The sequence below is a fragment of the Pelophylax lessonae genome (assembly GCF_965119305.1).
Source record: "Pelophylax lessonae genome assembly, chromosome: 3".
Taxonomy (NCBI): Eukaryota; Metazoa; Chordata; class Amphibia; order Anura; family Ranidae; genus Pelophylax; species Pelophylax lessonae.
Window position 1 is genome coordinate 574,966,300 of NC_138770.1, and position 27,307 is coordinate 574,993,606.

A 27,307-nucleotide genomic window follows, 5' to 3' on the forward strand; every position below is an offset into this window, starting at 1 on the left:
TCACATTTTATGCAGAATCGTGTAACTCAACAGTCATTCTGTACTTGTTACCCAGCTAATCACTTATCTCGTTTTTTTTTTTCACTTCACCATTTTGGGGATAAAAGATCTCAGGGATTTGGTGCAAAAGATAAGCTCAACCAACAGAGGAAATGTGGTGAAGATCATAGTTAAACAGGCAATAGAGAAATAAAAAAAAATATTTTAAATTATAATTTGCTAGTGCTCCTATACACATACATGCAACTATAACTCTAATAAAAAACTGCATTAAATTGTGCCGTTTGTGCAAAAGTAAACTTTTGCTATCCAGTCAGTTTTTAGACACACAGATTTGTTACAGCCTCTGGAAAATTCAGGCTTACAAGGTTGGAAGGAGAACCGACCTGTATTACTTATAGGCTGAGCAGTATTTAACAGCATATAAACAAATGCTGTTTTCAGCATCAACACTAGTCAGCTTTTCTTTCCTTTCTCTATGTAGCAGAGTCCTCATTGGAATCTGGTGTCAGCTCTTCTAGATTTGAGACTTCATAGATAGGGTGAGCATCAACTAACCTCTAATAATACAGTAGTGATCTGTGACATCTTTACACATTTTCACTGTTTAATTTGCTTCACCTGCCTCCCAACTGTCACCAACGTCAGCACCCCCAGCACCACAACAGCTTCCTGAACTGGCTATTCCTCTTTTCAGGCAATGTACATTTTGCTCATTGTTGTATAAATAAGGTTTAGAATATTTTGGGTGATTTAAATCGGTAATGTTCTTATATTAAACATAACCTCCATACAACCAAACCACACTAACCTTTTCTTGGCTAGATTTTTTCCAAATTTAAGTTCTCATAGTGATGTTTTAGGTGCCAAAAAACTATCCAACCAAACTATTCTAAACAGATACCCGTGAGTGCTGCTGTGGAAACTAGTCCAAGGTATTAAAACAGACTTTAACTGCTTCCCGATCACCGTACACATTTATATTACATAGGTACATAGTGAGGTTGAAAAAAGACTATCTGGCTCAACCAATTATATACATCTTTGTCTGAAAGCAGTGATACTAGGATGCTGCTGATACAGCCATGATCCTGGTTTCATTTTCCTTTAGCTGGCATTGGGCTTTCATGTAGTAGTGATCTGAGCAGATCTACAGCTGCTCCATCACTTTTACAGAGCGCAGAAAGGGGCCTCCCTTACAACTGCTGTTCCCAGGCTCTTCAGTGCAATCAGGAAGCCTGGGATTGTTCCGACCTGTCAGGTCCAGTAAACATAATGTATCCCGACCCCTTGATGTAAAAAATTGGAAGCATCTGTAAAGCATTACATCAAACAGATCTTGGTTTATTCAGGAGCTTTTGAGGGCAGAAGATCTCTCAGTAAAAGGTGCCTGTCACTGCCCATGCTATCACAAAGGATGCTGTTCATTCCTTCTGATTGCAATAAGGTTGATCCCAAAAAAAAAAAAAAAATCGGGTAAAAAAAAAATGTATTTAGTAAGATAAATACATTTTTATTTAAAAGCCCCCACCCCCCCCCCCCCTATACCCATGCACAAATGTGAACGCATAAGTAGGTCCATGTGCATATGTAAACGGTGATTGGACCACACATGAGGTATTGCTGCAAATGTCAGAGTGAGAGCAAGAATTCTAGCATCAGACCTCCAACGTAACTTTAAAATAGTAACCTGTAGAGGCTTTTAAATCATTGCCAAAGGATAATTTAACCACTTGCCGACCACCCTAGGCATATTTACTTCAGCTGGGCAGCTCGGTTGCGCATAATCACGTAGATCTACGCGATTATGTGCATGTGATTAGACACAGCGGGAGCCAGGTCGTGGGAGGAGCGGGCGCAATCGCCGCCGGCCTCCCGCAATCTTCAGGGAAACTGACAGGAGAGCCACCTATGTAAACAAGGCTAAGCTGAAACACTTTTCTCTGTGTGCCTGTCACAGAGCCCTCCCCCCCCACAGTTAGTATGCACAATTTAGGAGCACACTTAACCCCCTTGATCCCCCCCAGTATTAACCCCTTCCCTGCCAGTGTCATTTATACAGTAACAGTGCATAAAATTTAGCACTGATCACTGTATTGGTGTTACTGGTCCCCAAAAAAGTGTCACAGTGTCAGATTTGTGTGCCGCAATGTCTCAGTCCTGCAAAAAAAAAAAAAAAAATCGCTGATCGCCAGTACTAATAAAAACAAAAAAAATAAAATAAAAAAGTCCAAAAATCTATCCCATAGTTTGTAAACGCTATAACTTTTGCGCAAACCAATCAATATACGCTTTTTGGGATTTTTTTTTTACCAAAAATATATAGCAGAATACAAATTGGCCTAAATGGACAAAAAAAAATTAGATTTTTTTAATGTTTTTATTGAGAATGTTTTATAGCAGAAAGTAAAAGATATTGTTTTTTCAAAATTGTCGCTTTTTTTTTTTTTATAGCACAAAATCTAAAAACTGCAGAGGTGATCAAATACCACCAAAAGAAAGCTCTATTTGTGGGGAAAAAATGACATCAATTGTATTTGGGTACAGCGGTGCACGACTGCGCAATTGTTAGTTAAAGCAACGCAGTGCCAAATCGCAAAAAATGGCCTGGTCATTAAAGGGGTAAAACCTTTCGGGGCTGAAATGGTTAATGTACCATAGTTTGTCCCCACAGGTGTGCACAATAATAAAGCATGACATTTTGGGTATCCGTTTAGTCAGCATAACATCATTTTATATTTGTGTTGTGCTTGTGTGCAATAAAATGAATTAAAGTGCATTTTTCCTGAAAATTTGTGTTTCATCAACCGCTGCACAAATATCGTGTGACATAAAAAATTGCAACAGCATTTTTTTTTTTTTAATCTCCAAAGCCTGTGCTTTTAGAAAACATAGGTTTGGGGGTTCTACGTAGAAAAAAAAAATGCAGACTTTGTTCATGTATGTGAGAAATGCCAGAATTGGCCTAGGTTTGAAATGATTAAGCATCAAAATAAAAACCTCTGCCATTAGTAGAACTGAAAACACACAACCTCTCCTAGCCCTCATCCTTCTTAGAACTCTTAGAAGTCTTCAACTTAAGTTTGCCCAGAAAGTAGAAGCACAGAATCGAAAAGATGATAAATACACTGGCTCTTACACTGCATGTGCTGTGCCATAACCCAATTGTGTAATAGTCTATAGTTCTCCACGGAGCCTTTCACCATCTCCACCAATAGGTCATATGCTGCTGCTCTGGAAGAATGAGATTTACATTTGGGCTGCCGTCTGTCCTTAAGACTGGGTAGCATGAACAGGAGGTTAAAAACATCTCTGAGGAATTCCTGAAAAAAAAAAATCCTATTACACTTTGACAACTGAGCTAGGGGAAAGATTTAGACACAAAATAAATTAGTGATCCTACCTGCCCTTCCCTTGAAAATTTGAAAGGGGGCTTATGTTTGATCACACTGGTAGCAAGTCTGAGGAGTCCTGTCATACCATCATCTTCTACATTACCATCTTGGTAGTCCAGGATTTCTCGGCTAAAATATACATTTAAAAAAAAATATTTTTTATAGCTTCATAAGGGCTCATTTAATAAACTACATGTTCATCCTGTGGCCTAGTTTAAAGGGGACTACAAAGCACTGTGCAGTACAAGAAAAATGTTTCTCTTTGACTTACCTGCAGTAAAACCACAACTTCCACTTTTCAGAAATTCAAAGCCACACTGACATCTCCATCTCTATTTAAATCAGAATTTTTTTTTTTTTTGACTCATACCTACCTAGGAGGATACAGCATCAGTCCGATGCTGCATCTGTACCCTGCCAGTTCTAACACTGAGAACTAAGCGCTCAAATACTGCAGATCGGTTCTCACAGCTCCGTGAGCAAAGAGCTGGTGACTGTCAATCAGCTATTTCTAGGGTTACAATTTTTTGGAGTAAATGAGTACTTATTCACATGAGGCAGGAGCCATATCTAGGTGCTATATTTTAAGAGGTGGTGGAAGGAGCTATAATTTTATTACGAGTACCAACATCCCTATATAAATATTGAAAAATAGAGAAATCTAGGATGTGGAACTTTTAAGGTACTCACTTAATCAAAAAGAGAAAAGGGGAAAATAAGCCCTAAAGAAGGATTTGAATACAACAAATTAATGTAAAAACATTTATTTTTATTTATGCAGAAAAAACTTGTTACTTTATAAAAAGCATGGAATCATACATGACTTTAAATGAATGCAAGTTCAAATTCCGACCGGTTTCGCCGGGTTGGCTTCTTCAGGGATTTGAAAAAAAGACTATGACAAGATATATACATGTAAGATACATTAAATACACAAGATTACAAAAATATAAATCTTAGCAATTATTCTTATTGTTATTATTAGACCTGTGGACATCTGTGGTAAAGGTAATAATACTCTCTTTCATGAAGCTATATTGGACCTTTCAATACCATCAAATTTTTAAAGGCTTTTTCTGTATTTTGCGGTGTAGGTGGAATTTATTCTGCCCTATCCCATAAAATTGGATCTGAAGTCTCTTTCAAACTTTTCAGTTTTGACTAACACATTGTGTGGAAATTGACTTCCCATATGTTTGATTGAAACCTCTTCATTAAAGAGTTACATTGGGATACACTTTTACTAGGCGCACTTGGCATGACTCCTTACATACTTCAACTTTTTGTAAGTATATTACAATAATGAATTTCTATATATCTATATAATCTTAACTTTAGAGTGTTTATGCACCACTTACCAATATCATTTTTGACAGGTTTTTAATCAGATTTATTAATCTTATGATGAGCGGATATACCCCCTCTGTGGGAGATCCACTCGGTGGGGTCCATCGTATATTGACTTACAGCCCTTGTCCATTAGAGGGTGTGGTTCCTTTGATCAATTTCCACACTTACCATAATCATAGGATTCAATTTGCAGGTATGACACAATCCAGCATTTTGTGCATTGATTCACTGGACCCAACATAATAAGAATAATTGATAAGGTTTATATTTTTGTAATCTTGTGTATTTAATGCATCTCACATGTATATATCTTGTTATAGTCTTCTTTTTTTCAAATCCCTGAAGAAGCCAACCCGGCGAAACCGGTCAGAATTTGAACTTGCATTCATTTAAAGTCATGTATGATTCCATAGATTCCATGCTTTTTATAAAGTAACAAGTTTTTTCTGTATAAATAAAATAAATATCTAGGTGCTACCTTAATGCTAAAGAGGACTTCCAAGTTCCGATAAGCTCCTGCCTGCAGCCCCTTCCCCTCCCCCACAACCACTGGTCCAGGGTTGTGGGGAAGTGGCCTGGTATAATTCGGGATGAGGTGGGGGTCAGGGGGAGCCGCTCACTCACTTCCGATCCCCAAAGGGCCTGGAATGGATGATGGAGGAATCCCCACATTTTTTTTTCCCTTTAAGCAACAATCTAGTTTTTTTTGTTTACGTTTTCTTATCAGCCAGAAACCCCCAGCTGACCGCTAAAAGGGTAAGGCAGGGATGAGTCTTTGGTTGCTAGGATGCTGGCGGGTGACGACCCCGACAACCAGGATCCCTGAGCTGGAACTGTTACGTTGGAATACTGCTGCTAAATATTTCACCTCCTAAATAATAAATTCGCTAAATAGTGTGAGACTGGACAAGGTAAAAAAAAGTTGATTTTTTTTTTTTTTTTCGTTTTTTTTTTGTGAACTGATGTTAATGTAATATCACATTTTCTATGCAATATTTACAGAAGGTTAATTACTAAATTTACAATATTTACTGGTAGTGAATTGACACTTTACATTTTGCATGAGATAATTTGTATAACACACAAATATCTAAATGCGATCAGCATTATTGATCTGGCAGAGAGAGACAGAGATACAGGGTGAGAAAAAGATTGAGGGAAAGAAATAAACATTGAGAGATAAAGCGGAAAGTGTAGATATATATTGTATATTTGCTTATCTCCATCTTGTTCTTTTTCTCTCTATATTACATAGAGAAAGAAAGATTATATAAATATATTTAATACATATACATACATACACATCTTTGTGTGCAACATTAAGTCCTGGTTCACTCTGGTGCAGCTTGGAAACTGCGGTACTTCAGCTCAATTTCAAAGTTGCAGACCAGTGTGATTTGCACTGTCGATTTCATTGCAGCTTGTGACTTTAAGAGAAGTCTAAGAAAGTTGCAATGAAATCAACAAAAAGTAGTGCAGGAACCGTTTTCACAATTGCTACGTCAGGAGTCGCGGTGATATGAATGGTTCCCTTGCCGGCAATAAGGTGTGACTTGTCATGCAATTTGGAGCTGTCAAACCGCATTACAAGTCCAACTGATGTGAACAGGGGCTGAATATTCTACACTGCAGAAATTTACTCTGAGACTGCAGTGTTTTTATCGCATTCAACGCCATCATCCGTATTCTTTTTATTATGTGAACTACCCTGCCTGCAGAACATCTGTGTGGAGATCACATAGGGGAGGAGAATGCTGAGCAGAGCAAGTGAAAAGCTTGTTTATGTGCCTGACAAGCTCTTCATATACAGGCACACAAAGAATGCAATGATTCATGGGAGTTCTAGTTGCTTATCTCAGTGAACTACAGTCCTAGATGACATTGCCTGAAGGAAACCTGAAGCAGTAAGAGAAGCTTTGAGTGCATTTTTTAAAATAGCTCAGAAAATTAGGGATAGCAGAAACCAGAGGTACTGAAATTTTGCATAAAAGCTATTAACATCATTCATATTGTAATCTACGTTAAGCATAATATCGGAATTCAAATTTAAGTGCTAAAGGTGAATGGACACTTGAAATGGTGAGAAATTCAGAGGTAAAGTAAAATAAACCTGGACAGAGACTATGTTTTAGTGAACTGCTGTATGTCCAAGCACCTTTTTCTTAGACTACCTTTTAAACACAAAAATGAATATAAAAGAGGTCCAGTGGGAATAAATAAAAAAAATTTAACACTTTGCGCTTACTGGGCAAAAGCGACTGCAAAGAAAGGATGACAAAACTTATTTTACATGCTTCGACTATTCTAAAGGATTGTAACACTCACTCACTGTACTATAAAATAGGGAGGAGCAGCACTGTCACTGTAGCCTGCACTCCTGATTTAGACTACAAACAGCACCCCTTTCTCATCCTTATTATGCAGAGAAGAGGGGTTGTTGATTTTACAGAAGGCAGCTTGGAAAGGGGATAAAATTGAGATTTCAGTTCTGTATATGGGAAGTTACAAAGATACTGTACTTGAAGAATTGTACTTAGCCTAAGTAATGCAACCACAGCATTTATGGACTGGTAAGCCACAATCTACAATACATTACATTTTTATTTTTAGACATATTTTAATAAATATACTTCCTTTAGCATTTGTTAAAGCTTCAGAACATTAAGACAGTAAAGCAGGTTAGTTTGTAAAGGCTCAGAGATCACAAAAATGGAGTTTGGCCATAAGGTTGGAGAAGATTAACTGAACAATGTTGAAAAAAAATCTAAGAAGGGGAGACAAAATGGGTTGCATCTACAATTACAATAAGAGGCATACCTGCGAATGCAGTCGGCTAAATGTCTTGCTAACGCGTCCAAATCAAGCAATGTTGTCTGATTTGAGGAAAAAAAACAACACTTAATATCTAGTACTTGGTCTAAATAAACAGAAATATGAGACAGATTTCAGATCTACACTATGCAGGACATTTATAAAGCAGTGAATACCAGATTCCTTCCAGATAAATCTTCCTGAAGCATGTATTTTAGACGACAGTGAATGAGTCACCACCAGTTAAAGTTTTATAAATATGCCCTAGGTATTGCCACAGGACAGTAAATTCCTGCAGATGAGTAGAGCCCTTGGGAGGCACACTCCACAACATTCTGGGTCAGAGTTAAAATTCTGCTGGCAAGCAGAGAATGTTGGCAGTTTAAAAATTCACATATTCATGGAACCTTGTTTTACATTTGCCCTACAAATTCCTTTAAGCAACAATGCTTTACTTCGGCCTCGTTCACACCATGTGCAGAGACGTCAGCATTTCTGCACGCGTTCTGCAAAAGCACAAAAGTGCCCTGGTCACACCACAACACTGGCATCAGGTGTGGAATTTTTCTATGCAGGAATCTGCAATGTGTATGCAGATTTTTTGTATGGGGGGGGGGGGGGGGGGGGATTTTACCGTAAAATCCTTTTCTCTGAAGTTCACTGACAGACACAGCTCTATATCTTCTTTGACCATTGGCTTATGCTCCTCCCATCAGAAATAGGACACTAGGCAGGTAAAAGCTTTACCACGCTTATGGGTCTGTCCCTGTAGGCATAACCCTGCACACTCTGCTACAGCCCTTGGTTTCGATGCAAGCAGTATTTAGAAGACAAAAAAAACCCATTTCTTTCACAAGTAGAGAGGTGGGTGCTGCGTCTGTCAATGAACTTCAGAGAAAAGGATTTTACTGCGAGTACAAAAATCCAGTTTTCTCTATCGTTCATCGACAGACCCAGCTCCATATCTTCTTAGACCATTGGGACATCCCAAAGCAGTTTATGCATGAGACCAGGAACAACTGGAGCTCACCCAGAAAACATACAAGCTCAAAATGAACAAACAAAAAGGTTCTCTTTTAAACAGCAGCCTGCAAAATTTGCGGCCCAAAGAGACATCCGATGATGCCAACACATCTACCTTGTAGAATTTTGTAAACGTATGCACAGACGACCAAGTTGCCGCCTTGCAAACTTGCATCACTAACGCCTAATGACAAAAAGCCCAAGAGGCACTCAGCGCCCTAGTAGAATGTGCCTTCACAGGGAAAGGTGGAACCTGACCCTTCAGTGATTAAGCCTGAACAACCATCTGCCTAATCAATCTGGATATGGTCGCAGCAGATGCAGCCAATCCTTTACGAGGTCCCTCGGTAAGGACAAAAAGAACATCTGATTTTCTGAAACACTCAGTGGCTGCCAGGTAAACCCTAATCGCCCGAACCACATCCAAAGAATGCAAGTCAATTTCCTTGGGATGCTTGGGCAAAGTGAAGGCAGCACAATATCTTCATTCAAATGAAAATCAGAAACCACCTCAGGAAGAAAAGACTGATTAGGTCGGAGTACCACTTTATCTTTGTGAATCACAAAATAAGGTGAGAGGCAGGACAATGCAGCCAATTAAGACACTCTGCGGGTAGAAGTGATAGCCACAAAAAAGGCAACCTTGTGAGACAATGAAAGCAGAGAAATCTCTCGAATGTTCTCAAAAGGAGGCTTTTGAAGAACAGAGAATACCAAATTCAGATCCCACAGAGGTAGCGGGGATCGTCTCGGGGGAGCCATATGACACACTCCCTGAATGAAAAGTGTGAATCAAGGCATGCGCAGCAAACGGGCGTTGGAAATATATAGCCAAAGTCAACACTTGGCCTTTGATAGTGCCCAAAGCCAAATACTGTTCAACTCCTTTCTGAAGAAAGCTACTGAAAACGAGCTAGGGTGCACCTTCAATGATTCACACCATGAAATGTACGATTTCCACGTACGATGAGAGATCTGTCTGGGAGTCGACTTCCTGGCCTTCAATAGTCTAGGAATCACCGAAACAGAAAGACCTTGAACTCTCAACACCTGTCTTTAAACAGCCATGCCGTTAAAGCCAGGGACTGTAAAGCAGGATGGATCAGCCCTTAAGACAGCAGATCCTTCCTGAGAGGAATTCTCAAAGGAGCATCGGTGACCAACCTTACCAGGTCTGCGTACCAAGACCAGCCAGGCCAGTCTGGGGCCACCAGAACGACCGGAATCCTTTCCACCTCTATCCTGCGTAGAAGCAGGTGTTTCAGCGGAGAAAGATCATAAATCAGCCGATACCGACCCCAAGGAGCCACCAGGGTGTCTGTGGCATCAGCCAGAGGACCCTGAGACCTTGCTACGAACCTCTGAACCTTCCTGTTGGGACAGGAAGCAAACAGATCGACCTCGGGAGTCCCCCACCAGACACACAGGAGATGTCCCTGCACCTGGAGGTGTTTCCATTCCCCTTGATCCAACACCTGACGACTCAGGTAATCCGCTTGCCAGTTCTCCACACCAGGGATGTGTACAGCAGAGAGGGCTGGAACAAACTTTTCAGCCCAAGCCAGAATCTCGGCCACCTCCCTGGTTACCAAGACACTCTTGGTGCCCCCCGATGATTGATGCAAGCCACAGCCGTGGCATTGCTTGATTGAATTCAAAAGAGAAAATCTTGTAGACGTGTCGTCCATTGGCTCAGACAAAGCTTTATTGCTCTGAGCTCCAAAACATTGATTGGTAGTTTTGACTCTTCCACTGTCCAGGTACCCTGGGCACAGAGCTTTCCCAGGCTGGCGTCCGTGGTCACCACCATCCAAAACATTGGCAGGAAAGACTTGCCCTGGCATAGTGCTGGAGATGAAAGCAACCACAAGAGCAGACTGTGTTGCGGCTCAACCAAATCAAATTGTCCAAGGACTTCGGATCCTTGTTCCATTTGACAAGAATCTCCCTTTGTAACGGTCTCGTATGGAACTGAGCAAATGGAACCGCCTCGAAGGTTGATACCATCAGATCCAAGGCCCACATGCAAATCCGCAGAGAGGACAGATTGTTTGCCAACAGCAACTGAATCGCCTCCTTCAACTTCTGCAGCTTGTCCGGGGGAAGTAAGACCCTCGTCGAAGCAGAATCCAGAGTCAGGCCCGGATAACCCAGTCTCAATGAAGGCATCAGGGCGGATTTCTTGAAATTGATATTCCACTCGAACTGTTGCAGGGTTCTGACAGTAAACGACAGATCGCCTAACAGGGCTGAATGAGAGTCTGCTCAAGAGGAGATTTTCCAGATACCCCAGTACCACAATCCCCCGTTGGCGCAACAATGCCAACACCGGGGCCAGTACCTTGGTAAAAACCCTGGGTGGCGGAGGCGAGACCAAAGGGTAACGCCATAAATTGACAATGCTCCTCTGCTACAGCAAAGAAATCGCTGATGCCCAGCGTAGATAGGGATGTGTAGCTATGCATCCTTGATATCTATGGAGTCCAAGAAGTCTCCCTGGTGTAGGGACGCCACTACCGTGTGGATGGATTCCACATGAAACGTCTGTACACGTACAACGCGGTTCAGAGCCTTGAGATCCAGGATTTGACGCACCTTGCCCTCTTTCCTGAGCACAGTAAACAGGTTTAAATAAAACCCTTGAAAGAGTTCCTGAGAGAGAACCAGCACAATCACCCTTTGTGCAAGCAGATCTTGTACCGCCTCTTGCAGATCCCTTAACTGGTCTGGAGATAGATGAAGATTGGACGGGAAGAACCAGTCTGACGGTCAAGACCAGAATTCGATCTTGTACCCTGAGCGGATCAGTTTGTGAACCCATTTGTCCTGAATCAAGGAGGTCCATGGTTCCGGAAAGAAGCAAAGATGTCCCCCCACCCCAGAAGTGGGTGAGAGCGCCCCTTCATGCAGACAAGGATTTGTCCGCAGAACCGGACTGGCCGGTCTTTGATTTACCTGACCTTGGTTTCTTGGAACCCCCAGAAGACCTGAACGTCTTTCCTTTTTCTTGCGACCTGGAGGTACAAAAAAGCCGCCTATGAGCAGTGAAGGAAGGCCCCCGTGTATGACCTGGCGCCTTGCCCTTAGAGGATAGAGGGATGAGAGTACTCTTCCCACCCGCAAGACCTTTGATCAGTTCATTCAGAGAGGATCCAAACATCCTCTCTCCCATAAAGGGGAGATCAGTCAAGGCCTTCTTGGAAGCCTGGTCCGCCAACAGCTTTTTAACCACACCATGCGTCCAATGGCAATCCCCATTGCAGACACCCTGGCCACTAGGGGGCCGCATACAAGGATGCATCCCACATGAACACTAGGGCTTGAGCCATCTGGTTCAAGAGTTCAATCAGCGCTGGGGTGGAGCTGTTCAGATTCCAAGTTCCCCTTGAGAAACGTTACCCATTAAGTGACCGTCTGTGACACCAGAATGTTCACAAAGATAGGTTTTAATATGGAACCCGCCAACACGTGTAGATGACGGGACAGAGACTCCATCCGTCTATCCATGGGGTCTGTAAAGGCCGGAGATTCCTCCACCGGAACCACAGTAGACTTATTCAATCTGGAAACTGGGTGATCCACCTTTGGTGGCACGGTCCATCGAGTAGAAACCGCCTTCACAAGGGGATAAGAGCGTTTAAAGCACTTGGGTACCACTAGCATGTGCTTGATGCGCCATCATTGTTCATTAACAATGTTGTCAAAAAGCTCCGAACAAGGAAACACCTTGCCTGATGTCTGGGCTTTGCGGGAGCCAAAGGACACCTGCGTACCTGACGCTGTAGATTCATCTGTCATTTTTAAAATTTCTCGCACAGAAACTATGAATGTTTCCACCAATGCGCATTCCCGCGTGGCGGCTGAAGAGGACAGGTCCTCTACCATCAGAATGCAAGGACACCGATCCATAAATAATGCAGTTGTCACTTTAAAAAGATCGCAAAATCGAGATCCCAGCGCTGCACTTGCGGTATCACAAAATCCCAATCCAGTACAATCTGATAGCAAGTGGAGTGAGTAAGGAAAACCTACAAGGGACCCCAAAAACATTACCCAGAGGAACTGACAGAGGAAATAGAATTAGAAAAAAATGCCTGGGTCATTGCTAGATCAAATGTGCCATGCCTGCTGCCTTTCTAACGATCTGGACTACAAGAAAATGGCCGCCCAATGCATTCTTATGGGGAATTAACATTAAATGGCTGTCCATACATTGTCAATGGAAAATAATGAGCACGACTCTAACGCAAAAAGGCGGCCCCCACATCGCGTCATGCCAAGGGGGGTCCCAGGCAAGTGGCACCGAAAGATCCATAACAAAGATTCCCACCAGGACAGTCAAATATCCCCCCCCCCCCACAGGAATGCCACAGCGGCCATAATATTGCCACCCCCCCAAGACAGGAACCTACTAGGGGAAGGGGGGAAATAACTGGGGGGGGGTGTCCGGGAGGCCAGAGGAACTGTGGGATCTCCCAAAGGTCCGACCATTCCCAGGAGGGAGTCCACGTCCACCCTGAGACCGCCAGTGGATTGGGGGGACAGCATTACTTGCCATACCACGGTTCCAGGTGGGCGCCACTCCGGACAGACCACCTCCCACCCGAGGTGGGGGTGCTGCCAGCCAGGGGGGTATGCTGTGCCCCAGGGGGTTCCAGTGAGACAGTCCACTCGCAGGCTCGTCCCCATCCATTGGGGCTCTGACGTGGTGAGGCCTAGTGCTGGACTATGCCCTGCTCACACTCGCTGGCCAGGCTGGGAGACCATAAGTATCTAGATTATCCAGTCTGAAACCAAGCCGGCTGTTGCTTGTAGTTCACCAGGAACTCTAAACTAGTAAATATAAATTACATATGACAAATTTTCCCATTTAAATCACTAAGACCGAAGTTCCAGCAGGGAACTAGATCCTACTCCTAAACTAGGCAGAAACAAAACTAAGGGCTGTAGCAGTGTGTGTGGGGTTATGCGTACAGGGACAGCCCCATAGGCGTGGTAAAGCTTTTTCCTGCCTAGTGTCCTATTCCTGATGGGAGGAGCATAACCCAATGGTCTAAGATGATATGGAGCTGCGTCTGTCAAACGATAGAGAGCAAAAACAAAAAAAAAATAATGTGACACTGGTGAACACTGGGCACAAAACTGACGCCCATGAAAACTGAAATCATGCATAAAAACTTGATGAAATGCACATGAAAACTGATGTGAAACTGATGTAAAAAACTCATGTCTCTGCACATTTTCATGCACATATATTGTGAACAAGCCCTTAGAGTTTGTAACAAATATACTCAAACTAAGACAATACAATGTTCTTCTTTGAGATACAAATAAAATATGAAGCCAGTATGGCCTGATCCTAATATATCCTCCAATTTAAACTGCATGACATACACATCATTCCGGATTAGAAAATTGACATTAATAAAATAAAAGCAACTTGTAAGTTTTGCATTACAAGGTCCAAAACACTACACTTTCGCAGAATGTAACCTTTAGTAACTTAAGTCATTTTTCTGTTACAATAGAGTAAAATTTAGTCCATATATACCTGGCTAGCATCCTTGACATGAATGTTATCTATCAGTTTACACAGTAACCAAAAATATTCTTTACATCCAGGTCGCAGAATGGTTTCTTCCTCATAGTCCTCTACCTGCAAGTAGAACATAATATGTATATAAATGTATATATATCTGTGTGCTTCAGCAGGGTGTGTTTGATCATGTTTGGATAGATAAGGGGGGGTTAAAAAGAAAAATAACTTTGCAGGTTATGTAGAAGGGAATCTCGAAACGCTAACATTTTGGCAAATAAAGGACATAACTAAATGTCATAACTTGCATCAAATAGACTAATAAGTAAGATTTCCTACCGTTTTAAAATGACACTCCAGGCAGTTAAAAGAGAAGTTCGCCTTAAAAAAATGTAATAAATGCACTATTTTTAAAAGAAAAAAAAAAATACACCTTTTTTTACAAGAAGGCTGTAAAGCACTGCACCTGCAGTCAGCAGATTGTAGGTGTAATGCCAGGCTCCTGCAGACTGTGTAGCTATCTGCCCGTACTTTTGATATGGGGACACAGTTACTGAGTGACAGGAAGCTCAATGAACTACCTAGAGTGCTAATCAGTACCCTGGTAGTTAATTAGGAACTACAAGCCGCCGCCCGTAAAGGCTGTTGATACTTGTATTCATTCATTCACATAACTCTGTGAATGAATAATACGGCTGTGTAGGCAGAGCCTTTAACAGCCAAGCTCTTTTATATAGTGACAGCGAGTGCAGGGAGAAGATCCCCAGCCAGCTGTCACAGGGAGGAGGGGGGGGATTGAGGGAGAGTGTGCAGATGCTGAACATGTTACACCTAAATATGGGTGTAACACGTAACATTTTCTGAAAAGGTAAATTTATCCTTTAAATATCCTACAAAAAAATTGGATTTTTAGGTATTCTGGGTTTTTTTTTTGCCCCCATTATTATCAGACAGGATCTCAATTGATCTCTAACGAGACACTGTGGAGCTACTCAAGGCTTCGACAGGTACCCTCTCCCAATTTTGCTTTGAGCGCCTCCCTCCCTCCCTGCAATTTTCTTGGACATGTCACAGGTCCCCGAAAATTGTCCTCTATTGAGACGCAGCACGACCTGCACATGTCCAGTGCATACCGGGCTGTGGAGCCACAAGCTGCCACAGACAGGTGCCCACAATTGTAATGCCGGCGCCAGCAATAGGAGAGGGAGAGGACCAAGTGTTTGGGCGGCCACACTCCTGGATCGCAGGGCAATGGAGTTTATTAAAAGTCAGCAGCTACACCTTTTGTAGCTGCTGACTTTTATTAAACAAAAAGACTGGACCTCCGCTTTAAGATATGAGGAGGGAACATAAGAGGTTAAAGGAAATATTGGTGGGAGGTGAAAGACATTTAGGATTTATGTGCCACTTCTAGGGCAGTACTGATATAAAGGATAGAAATAGCAAGATAGCAGCACCTACACGTGATGTACTGAAAATATTCCCACTTACCCGAATAGGTTTTAGTGCTTGAGCATCAGGAAGAAACTTTAATAATGTTGATGCAGCCAGAAGCAAGAATGATCGATTTATTGAGTCACCGCCATCCAGACCAGAAAGGGACAGCTTGTATAGACCATTGCATGATTCGTGCCGAACTGCAGTCTTTCAGGGAAACAACTTATTATACACTTCAATCCAAACTATGCATATATTAAACAGGTTAAGATCATTTTGAATTTTTCTAAACTTTCTAATGTGTTACTTTGAAAGGATTATGTAATATGAATATGGAAACTGCCAAAGTAAAAAACAGTATAAACTCCAAGGGCTTTCATCTTTGTTTACAATCTAGCAAGTCATTTCATTGAACCAAAATAAGTAAGTAGACAGGGAAGTTATACTTCCTGACCTGCATTTCTGTTCTAGTAAATCACCAAGCAGTAAAACCAGGATAAGGATGACTGCTCTTAAAAACAGGTTTCCTAATTACTATATGGACAGGGTATGTTTAAATCGGTTATAAATGGGATGTCAATCTGATTTATAGTGTTATTTGCCTATTTCTGCTTTAATTCCATTGCAAAATACCAAGAATTTCTAAAATGCATTTCTGGCAAGTTGTGTTATATAGTCCAATTAGTCCACAAACAAATCTGTATTCATTTAGTTGTGGCCCAGAATGCTGCCACATCTATAACCCCCTTCTCCCAAGTCCCAGCCCTAAGAAAAATAATGAAAACCCATATTAGTCTTATGCTCCCACAAGCCCACCTCAGTGGTTACTACAGGGAATAAATGTATTAAAATACTCTTTTTATATATAGCCTGATTTTTTTAAATCTGATTTTATCTATAATTTTCCAAATTTACACAAACCGAAAAAGAAATAATTCTATACATACCTGTATATTTCATACCTCAATGAAACAAACAAAGAAAGCAATTCCAGGTAAGCGAGTCTCCAATTAATCCCCACACACACTAGTCAGGTCAGGGGTTGGTAACCTACGCCCCCCCCCCCCCCCCCGGCCATTTTCACCGCTCTCCTCTTCATTGGACAGTGGCTGGTATCACAGGGCTGGATGGGGGCAGGAACTGCTGGTGATTTGGTTGCCGGGCGATACTAGCAACCAATCATCAGCCTGATAATGTTAAAAGTTAACTTCAGCAGACACTGAAATGTGGGGGACCCTATTAGGGATCCCATCTCACCTGGGGACTGGGACCCCTTATCACCGGGGGACAGGGACCCTATCTTCCCTAAGGGCAGGAACCCTTATTTTCCCTAGGGACAGAAACCACATCTCCAGATCATGCTAGCAGGCAGGGCTGGTGGCAGCAACCCTTGGGTGCCAGGATGGGGGAGGGGGCAGTAAAATCCGAATCCCTAGTCACATACTCCCTCAGGGTGAACTGGCTTTGTGTTAGTGACGCACCTTAAAGTGAGGTAAACCTGTACTGTCATTACTAGGTTAGGATATGATCTTCATTTTTTAGCAGGTGTCACATACAATGAATCTGGCACTTAAGTGGAAAGGTTGCTGACCTGAGCGAGGTGCTAGCCTAGCTCGCATGCTGTGTATCAAAGCAGAGATTCTGGACAGCTGCACTTTCAAAATTCCTTTTTTTTGAAGCTTCATGTGACAGGTAGTTAACAGAAAGAGCAGGGGACAGAGAGGTAGACGCGTGTCGCACAAACATTAGCACTTAGTCATTACTAATGGTAGAGACTAAGCGCTAACATTTGCTAATACGCGTCTACCCATTTGTCCCCTGCAACATCTGTTAACCACCTGTCACATGAAGCTTCAATAGAGGATTTTTGGAAGTGCAGCTGTCCGGAATCTTTTATTATGTAAATTCCATACCTTGGAGTACAGTACAGGACACAAGAGTTGATTCTTAGATGATGGTTTATATGCTGCTACCTTCAGGAGATTGGACACTGGCAAAAGCTTTTCTAGGAACTGCTCCCAGTGTGCCCACATAATAATGCCTACCCACTCAGAGGTTTCAGTATTTAAGCACACAGTATAAAGATTGCAGATAAAAAAAAAGAGGTGAGGGACCTGTACCCAGTACAAGAAATGCAATTTACAGGTACATCAAAAATGTATGTTATCTTAATCGTCAAGTACAGGACACCGGAGTTGATTTGTAGACCATGAGAAGCAATAAGTTAAGGGGTGGGCAAAAATCAGCTAAAATTAGGAACGGGATCAAAGGAAGAACAAGGGTCAACACACCCAAACAAGGCAGACAACAGTAGAAGCACCTTGAAGCCAAAACAAAGAGCAGCAGTGGCTCAAACAACCATAAGAAAAACAAATAAATATGTGAACAGAAGAACAGGCAGTACCCTCTGCAACCCTTGAGAAGGACTAATTGCTAGATGCCGTAAAGAACTCCAGAACCCCCAATCTCTTGGGGAAATGGATGCAGAAAGGGAAAGCGTGACTCGTTCCCTCTGGGCAGAAGCCCTAGGGAAAGGTAATTTAACCACAAAACCAGGTGGAAGAGGAGGAAGGCACCTGAGGAAGGCCTGCCGAGGCACAGAAAGGGACACAAAGGTGTCATAGAATAGAAACTTCTTGCAAAAGGTAATGCACAAGGAGTTTCGGGCCAAAAGGTCTTGAAGATGACATACAAGGACTAACCAAGACCATTGCCAGGCACCAAGAGTTGTGACTTGTAAGCTCAATGGAAGAAATTGCAGGATGAGAAATGGGAACAATTTCAAGGATAGGGCGCCTTATCACACTAAGTGAGAACTCTCTCATAATTACAGAGTTTGGGGGGGGGGGGGGGTCCCCATGAAGGAAAATCACCCAATTTAGAGGCTGCCTGACAAATATTAGGGCAGATGCTTGGAGATCTCCAAGTGAGAATTTGTATGGTCACATAATTAAATAGGTTTGATAAAATTACAGATAAATGCCAAGGTATCTGTAGACCACATGTGGAGGGACAAAAGCACAAAAAGGGGGCACAGAGGACAAGGGGGATGTGACCGTCTCCATTACTAGGGTGACATAGAAGTCTACCAGCGTCAAAGCCATTTTAAGGCTGCAAGAGCAAAAAGACTTAATCCTGTGATTCTTGACCTTGACAGGGTGAGAAAGAGGACACATCAAGACTCAGGGCTAAGTCTGAGGGTTGCAGGCCAAAAAAGAGGGGTCAATGTAATGGAGCTAGCCTCCACATGTAGTAGAAAGTATGTGCCAGTAACCTGGCATGGAGCAATCAGCCACCGGCTTTTCTAAAGAAGTCTGCTTTAATCAAACAAGCCACATGTTGCAAGTCTGTGAGGGAGCCCGATTTAGGGGGCTAAAGCGATGGTGTTATAGTGCATAACGTAGGCCCTCCAAGTCGTCTGTGTACTTAGCAATGTCTTATAGATTTAAAAAAAATAGGGGTGGGTGTGGCTGAGCGCATGAAGTGGTAAGACGCGAGTTTCCTCGGCTCCCAGCGCCCACTTAGCCTCTGGAACAACCAGCAATGGGGAGGAGAAGCAGCAGTGAGGGTCGCCAACCCCCAGGCACACAAAAAGAGGGAGAGATCGAACATTACTTTACCCGATCCGGATCAAATCACAGTAGCTCCCCCTCATCCAAGATGGCGCCGACCCGCTCATCGACGCAGCATGCAGCTTCTCAGGTGACAAGGCACCGCACCCATTACCCATAAGAGTCGGACTGTGGATCGGTCCACTCTGAATGCCTTCACCTGAATTGCAGCACTTAGGAGACGGATGGGACATGGAGGCATATATTAAAGCCCTTCTGACCCATCATGATTTTGAGGCCTATGTAAAACGGCTAGAACATTCATAGAAGCAGGATAATAGCTGACCTCCGCAAGAATGTAGCTGGCATGTTGGAAGTTGTGTCTAAGCTGAACACGCATGAGGCTATCCTCAAGGAACACACCGTGCAAATCCAACAGCTTTTATCACCAGAATGACCAGGAGCAACAACCTACACATACGTGGCCTACCTGAGACTGTGGAGACTAAGGACCTGGCCTCAGCTGCTACGGCAATGTTTAATCAGCTACTTCAACAGCCCAAAGATGCCCCTCTAGAGCTTGACCACATACATAAAGCCCTGGGGCCCAGAAACCCCAATCCTGCTTTTCCCAGAGATGTCATCTGCAGAGTAAACTTTTACAAAGTTAATGCAGAAATGATGCAAGCTGCCCGCACACAGAACACCATCTTTTTAAACGACACCCCAGTTAAACTGCTGACCGACCTTTCTAAGCTAACTCTGGACATGCATCGAACCTTAAAGCCACTCACTACTGCACGACAAGCTAAACAAATGAAATACCACTGGGGCTTTCCATTTCATCTTTCAGCATTGTATGAGGGCAAATCTGCTGTCTTCCGCACTCTGATCTTCCTCAAATCTTCATACCGGACTGGCCCTTAAAACCTGCTACCCCTGGTCTCCCTATGTCCACAGGTTGGCTACAACGCTCTAAAAACAAGCATTCCAGATCCAACGTTTCCAAGTTCCCTGCAGGGTGAAGAATGGGACTGTACCTGAAGGTGATCAGTCTCCCAGTCTTTTGTTACTGGTTATCTTGCTTACATCCTGTACTTTCCTCATGGTTTTTCATATTTACTGTTAAATTCATCATGTTAACTGTGTTGCTCCATTTACTTTTCTTACGCTGTCCCAAATGGGCGCTGGCTCAGAGCCCTAGATTTTATCCACAGTTGGGCTTTGGGTATATTTATTCAACACGGTTCCCGACTTAAAAGGGAGCGTACGTTGGGTATCAAACGCCTTCTATCCCAGATGGTCACACTAGAGGCCACTCATAAGCGTACTCCTGATCCTTTGGCATTAGTGGAATTATCCAACGCTCGTCGGGATCTTTTGCGCCTACTAGCAGAGCGTTCCCTGATAGCCAGAGATAAAGGGCAACACGTCCATTCTTCCCAGGCCAATAAGTGTAGAAAAACATCTTGCCCATGTACTACACCCCAGACAACATTGCTCAAGGATCCCTTTTCTCCTGTCCCCCTCAAACATCAAATGAAATGCTAACTCGGAAATGGCTGAGAAATTCGGTAGATCCCTTTCCTCTTTATACAACTTGCCTTCCCTGACAGCCTCTTCCTCCCCTTCCTGTAGAACTCCGGATATGCACCCCTTTATCCATGACATAGCTCTGCCCACCATCCCTCAGCCTGATACAGAGGAAAGATTCCCCTCTAACAGATGTAGAATTCCTGCAGGTTATTAAGGGTCTTAAGAACGGTAAGAGCCCTGGCCGTGACGGGTTCTCTCCCCATTTTTACAATACCTTTGCGCCCCTCCCGGCTCTGATTCTATCCAAAGCTTTTGAATCAAATCGCTGAATCTCACCTCCCCTCTTCTCTCCTTTTACAAGCCAAAATAGCAGTCATCCCTAAACCAGGGAAGGATCTCTCCATCAGCAGTAATTATAGGCCAAACTCCTAACTAAATGTTGACCTAAAGTGACAAAATATTGGCGAAACGTTTGTCTCCTTTCTTCCCTCAATTATCCATAGAGATCAACTGGGGTTTGTTTCAGGGCATGAAGCCCGGGACAACACCACCAAAAAGCTCCATCTCATTTCCTTTGCTCAACGTAACCCTATTCCAGCTTGCCTTCTCTCATATGACGCAGAGAAGGCCTTTGACAGGGTCAACTGGTCTTTTCTTCGTCAAGCACTTACTCAAATAGGTTTAGGGCCCAAAATGCTTTCCTGCATCATGTCTCTATATTAGACTCCTTCCACCATGGTAATGGTTAATAGGACCCAAACCAAGCGATTTTCCATTGCAAATGGCACTCGTCAAGGCTGCCCTTCATCGCCCCCTCCTATTTGCCATTGTTATAGAACATCTTGCCCAAGCTATTAGATCTAATTCCTCAATTAATGGCATACCCACTCTATTAGCCCATTGAAAATTCTCTCCCTATGCGGATGACCTCCTCCTGTATGTCACACAGCAACATATTAGCATCCCCTCCATTTTCGCCTAAATCCAAAGACTTGGCACGTTCAGTAATTTTAAGCTTAATCTCGCTAAAACGGAGGCCTTAAATATCTCCCTACCATATAAAACTCTCTCCACCCACCAAGCCAACTTTCAGTTCCGCTGGCAACCTAAAGCAAATACCTACTTAGGTACCGCTATTCCCTACTTTAGTACCACTATTCCCCATGCGCACATTGGACCTGTACGGTCTTAATTATAGTCCACTCCTCGCAAAGATTAGGCGGTTGACTGAAACACAGCAAGACATCCAGGCTTCCTGGTTTGGTCGTATCAATATATTAAAGATGGATATCCTTCCCAAATTTTTTATTTATTTCAGGCTTTACCGACTGCACTCCATTCCACTTTCTTTCATACTCTTCGTTCCCTTGCGATTCCGTTTATTTGGCGTGGTAGCCACTCCAGGCTAAAGCATAAACCTCTCTGTTACCCCAAGTCTGAAGGTGGGACGGGCCTACCAGACTTCAATTTATACCATACTTCCGCAATTGTGTCTCGCCTTCTAGAATGGTTCCTTCGCCCATTGCACAAAGCCTCAACTCTGATTGAACAGGATATGTCTCCTGTAGACCTCCATGATCTGCTATGGGGCTAGGACTCCTTTAAATCCCTAGCCAATCTCCCCCCTGACAGTGTAATCCCTCCAAGTTTGGTACCACAAGAGAGAGGTCTACTCGCTCTCCTCCAACCCATTTTCATTAACCCCGTGGTTTGCCAATCCAGCCCTTGTGACAAGTAGAGAGGTTTAGCCATTCGGGTCCTATGACCGATCCTCCTGGCCTACAGGACGCTCTTTGCCTCTCTTGGGTCCTTAGCCCACCCTAATGCTGCATCTTCTGCGATAAATTGGTCGATAAACTTCCCACTGTCGACTTATTGTAAAACGTTATTTGTCTCGAAACAAATGCCCTTGTTAAAATTCGAACATATGTGTCTCCTCCCAGAGATACCCCGCTATACCTTATCAGCAATATACAAATCAATATTGGCTCACACCCATAATACACTCCCAACGTTAACTAAACTGCGGTCCAGGGAGCTGGGGTTTGAGGTCCCAGCCGGAGAATAGCACACTGCATTCTTATTTTCTCACAAATCTTCTATCTCAGATTATGCTCAAGAAGAACACCTACAAACTACTATCAAGATGGCAGATGGTACCGGGCCCGGTTACAATTAATCAGACCTTTCCAACTTCCACAGACACATCCTGGCGCTGCAACATGAGGAGAGGAACATATCTGCTCATCTGGTGGGAATTTGACTATCTGCCCTTTTTGGTCGCAGATATTTCAGATCCACACAAAGATTTATGATGAACCCCTTTATCCCTTTTCCCTCCATAGCTCCGTTATCCATCCTCTCAGGCACGTTAAAACTCAAAAATCTAGCCTACTAAGATTCTTCCTCTCCGCTGCTAGACAATAAATATCTAGATATTGGAAACGTTCCTCTACCCTAACCTTATCTTCTTGGGTAAGCTAAATTACCGACATCATGCTCATTAAGGACATGCAAGCGAGAGAGCTTGATAAGTGGGAAAAGTTTACCAGACTTTGGTACATATGGATTTATTATTCCTCATCGGGGAAATTGAGTGATAGAATCCCTCGAAAAAAAAACTCTAACCTTCTGATTGCATTATACCCCGAGAGAACTCGTCTCCACTTTGTTTTTTTTCTCGCTTTCTTTCCATTTTTCGCTATTCCTCTTCCTGACTATGCTTTCCTCTTTTACCTTTAGACTCTTGCCATGAATATTGTCACACATTTGATGTCTACGGATCTCTTGTTTTTGCACAGATTATGTGCACGGTTTGGTCATCCTCACATAGGTTTTATTTTCCTATATGTTTACCCTCAGAATAGTACTTTTTTTTTTTTTTTTTTTTAATAGAGATTGACCACCTCTTTTCTCTTTTTTGTATTGAGAAACAGTTTTTTTTTTTCATCTTTTTGTTGTTTTCCATAGCAGTGAATTTTCGCTTTGTTATCAATGTTAATGTGCATTTGTTTTCACTCATTTCAAGTACATGTCTGTCTCTCTTCAGATTTTATGTTAATAAAATATATTCAACCTTAAAAGGATAGAGTGTAGCTTCTACTGCATATCCAGGAAATGTGGCAAAATATGTTTAGTGAGGGACCTTTGTATAAAGGTACAGGGAAACAGTTTCTTACTATGTCCACTTCACTGGTCCCATTTAGGGTCCAGGCTTTGCCCCATCACAATGAGCATACCCCTAAGGGGTCTACAGGATCTGGGAACCATTGGAATAGATCACAGCCCTGGGCCTGTATAAAAACTTACTAACACGTATCAAGGTGAGCACTGAATGCAGGATCCAGTGCACAGGTATGGTTCCGACATGTACATGTGTTTTTTTCAGCCGCATCAGGATCGGATCGCACATCGGTTCACACTTGTGCGATCCGATCCTGTGCGAACTGCAAGATCGCACTGCGATATGCGATCAAACTGGGGGTGTCGTTAAGATTTCATTGACACCCCCAGCGTATCGCATATGGCAGTGTGAACTGCCAGGGGTGCTTTTGCGATGCGGGAACAGGCTGCGAATTCGCAGCCTTCCCGCATTGCATAAGTGTGAACCGGGGCTTAAACCCACCTAGACTAGACACTCTTCCATTGTAGGTACCAAACTCTATGCTCTCGCACACAGTGATAACTTTAGAGACATATCACCAAGCCCAATATACAACACTCCTGCTCTTATTTTAACCCATCAAGGATCAATATTATACTTCTCCAAACAATAGGACCAATGATCAGTATGTTTATAAAATATATAGTGTGCTTTGGGTCATTGGCATGTTGGAAGGTAAACCTTTGTCCCATTGACAACTTTCTGGCAGAGGGCAGCGGATTATCCTCAAGAATTTGATGGTATTTTTCCCCATCCATTTTTCTTCTATCCTGACAAGTGTTTCAGTCCCTGCTGCAGAGAAATTCCCTCAAAACAGGATATTACCACCTCTACACTTTACTGTAGGAATGGTATTATTTGGATAGTAACCTGTATTGTATTTCTGTCAGACATCTCGTTTGGTGTTGATGCCAAATAATTCAATTTTAGTCTCATCTGACCGTAACACCTTTTTCCGTGTGGCCTCAATCTTCAAGGTAGAACTATAGGAATTTTTTTTTTTTAATTTTGGATAGAGCAAGGGAGGGTTATAACCCATCAATTTTTTTTCCCCCACCATCTGTGTCCCATTGCAAATATTTCACCTCACTTCCTGTCCCATATCCAAACAGGAGGTGAAATGAAAATTAAAGGAATTCCTTGGGGAACCCTAGGTCACCTGAACTAGTGTCCATATTGGAAGATTTCCCTCTTGTGAGAACCCAAAATTAGTTTTTTTTTTTTTTTTGTTTTTTTACATTCACTTTCACTATAATGATAAATAAAACAAATAAAGAAGGTAAATTTCCTTAACGGAGGCAGAGAGTGTAATAAAAACCTGACTGGTTCTAATCCCTTGCCACTCTATCCAAAACTGAAAAAACTGTTTTGCCTTTAGTTATACTTTAAGGTGGTCAGATGAGACAAATTATTATTATGAATTATTGGGTCTAAATACAAAACAATATGTCTGGTGGAAAATCAATACAGCTCACCATCTAAATAACATCATGCCTACAGTAAAGCATGGAGGTGGTAATATCCTGTTATGGGGATATTTCTCTGCAGCAGGAATTGCAGCACTGGTCAGGATCGAAGAAAATGGATGGGGCACAATACCATCAAATTCTTGAGGAAAATCTGCTGCCCTTTGCCAAAAAGTTGTCAACAAGAAGAAGGTTTACGTTCCAATGCGACAATGACCCAAAGCACGCAGCAAAGATTATCACACAGTGGTTAAAATAGAAAAAGGTGAATGTACTTGCATGGCTTAGTCAGAGCCCAGACCTAAACCCCCACAAAAAATCTGTGGAATGATTTGAAGACTGTAGTCCACAAACAGTTGCCAAAAAAATTAAACTGAACTTGAGAAGTTCTGCAGAGAAGAGTGGGCAAATATTGCAAAGTCTAGATGTGCAAAGTTAGTAGAAACATAGACAAACTAAAGGCTGTAATAAAAGCAAACGGTGCTTCAACAAAATACTGACATAATGGGGTGACCTTTTTTTCAACTCCGTGATTCTGTTTTTGATTTATTTTTTTTCTTCTGACATGTTGGTGTTATACCTTTCACTTGAATATTATAAGTTGCACTAAGTAAATACAGCTGGATAAAACAAAAACTGTCTGTTTTCATTTCAGGATGCAAAGCATCAAAATGGGATGATTTTAAAGGGGGTAATTCTTTTCCATACCCACTGTACATATTTCCTAAATACCCCATCAAACTCCCTAAAAACAGCCAGCAGTGCCCTACAGCAGGAATTATTCAAAAAGTAGACTGACTTCAGCAAACATGTGAAAATAATACATTAGGATAAAAGCTGGGAGCTGTGTAAGAGATATACCAAAGGTGAGATATACCAAAGGTTTACAACCGGCTTTAATTGAATCTCCTGAACAATTTTAAAGCGGTAGTAAACTGTGTTTTTAAAAAAATTGCTGACAGGAAATTTATGACAGAAGAGACCCATTTGGTCCCTTCCATGATAAAGGCTTCCTCCTGCTTGTCAGTTGTCATGTACACTGAGCGATCATTTACAGCCCTGATCTGTGCCGCTGTGCTAATGCGCGCGAGTGACATAATGGCCTGGCCATGCAAGCGGCCGAAGGCATCGAACCCGGAAGGAAAAAATAGAAGCGACCGGGATCCACCGGATCATTTACAGCGCAACTCCAGAGAGCTCAGTTTGACATGTATGTCATAATGTGCCAATTTGCTGTGCATTCTAGCACCTTGTGGCATAACCCACCAGGGGGCCCATAAAAAAAAAAAAAAAAAAAGAAATGCTAGTGCACTTAATTACTGCTTTAACTAGAAGACCCAAAACTTGACATTTTTAAAATTTAAAAAAATAAAAAATTCTAAGCAAACGTTCCATTTCTTTACTGAATCTCCACTACAATGATAGGCACAATGTTGTTTGAAATCTTACCTCAGGAATAAGAAGAGTTAATTTTTTCAGCCAATCTTGTAAATTATCACTGTCGGCAAGGCTAGATTTCACCATAGAACAACAATGAGCCCAACTAACAAGGAGCCACATTGAATAATGTGTAACTAGAGAATGAAAAAAAAAAAAAAAAAATACGGGAAATATGTAAATAGTCACAAGTTCTGCTTTAAAATGGCTATCACTACCACAAAAGCAAACAATGTTAAGGTACTGTAGTACAGTCACAAAATAGCTTCAAACTTGCAGGAAAATAGCCTACAGTACAGGGCACAGGAATACGGAAAATATTTAATTATTTCTTTAGTTTGAGAAAGCAAAAAGGTATTGAAACCTGAAATAGGATTGGCTGCTAATAACTGCACACCCCTGCTGTTTGCGTTATAGCCATTAAAGATGAACGGCAGGCAAATGGCTAAATGAACAGATGAAATACATCATGGAAGTTTTTTGCTACCTAAAATGTATTTTTCTCTTACGTCCTCCGACAGTCGCCGCCTCTTCATATTCGTCACATATGGGGGTATTAGACTTTGCTCCGAAGGAGTAGCTAGGCAACAGAATATGTTAAC

At 42.3% G+C, this 27,307-nt stretch overlaps 1 protein-coding gene across 1 annotated transcript in view; it reads right to left on the reverse strand.

Annotated features, from left to right (window-relative positions):
* Nucleotides 1-27,307, reverse strand: part of USP34 (ubiquitin specific peptidase 34) — a 600,284-nt gene that overhangs the window by 242,482 nt on the left and 330,495 nt on the right. The window contains exons 36-41 of the mRNA XM_082250967.1: nucleotides 26,718-26,842; nucleotides 15,607-15,759; nucleotides 14,131-14,235; nucleotides 7,563-7,618; nucleotides 3,404-3,524; nucleotides 3,140-3,323 (exon numbers count right to left, since the gene is read on the reverse strand). Of these exons, the coding sequence (XP_082107093.1) occupies nucleotides 3,140-3,323; nucleotides 3,404-3,524; nucleotides 7,563-7,618; nucleotides 14,131-14,235; nucleotides 15,607-15,759; nucleotides 26,718-26,842 (744 nt within the window). The remainder of the gene's footprint in view (nucleotides 1-3,139; nucleotides 3,324-3,403; nucleotides 3,525-7,562; nucleotides 7,619-14,130; nucleotides 14,236-15,606; nucleotides 15,760-26,717; nucleotides 26,843-27,307) is intronic.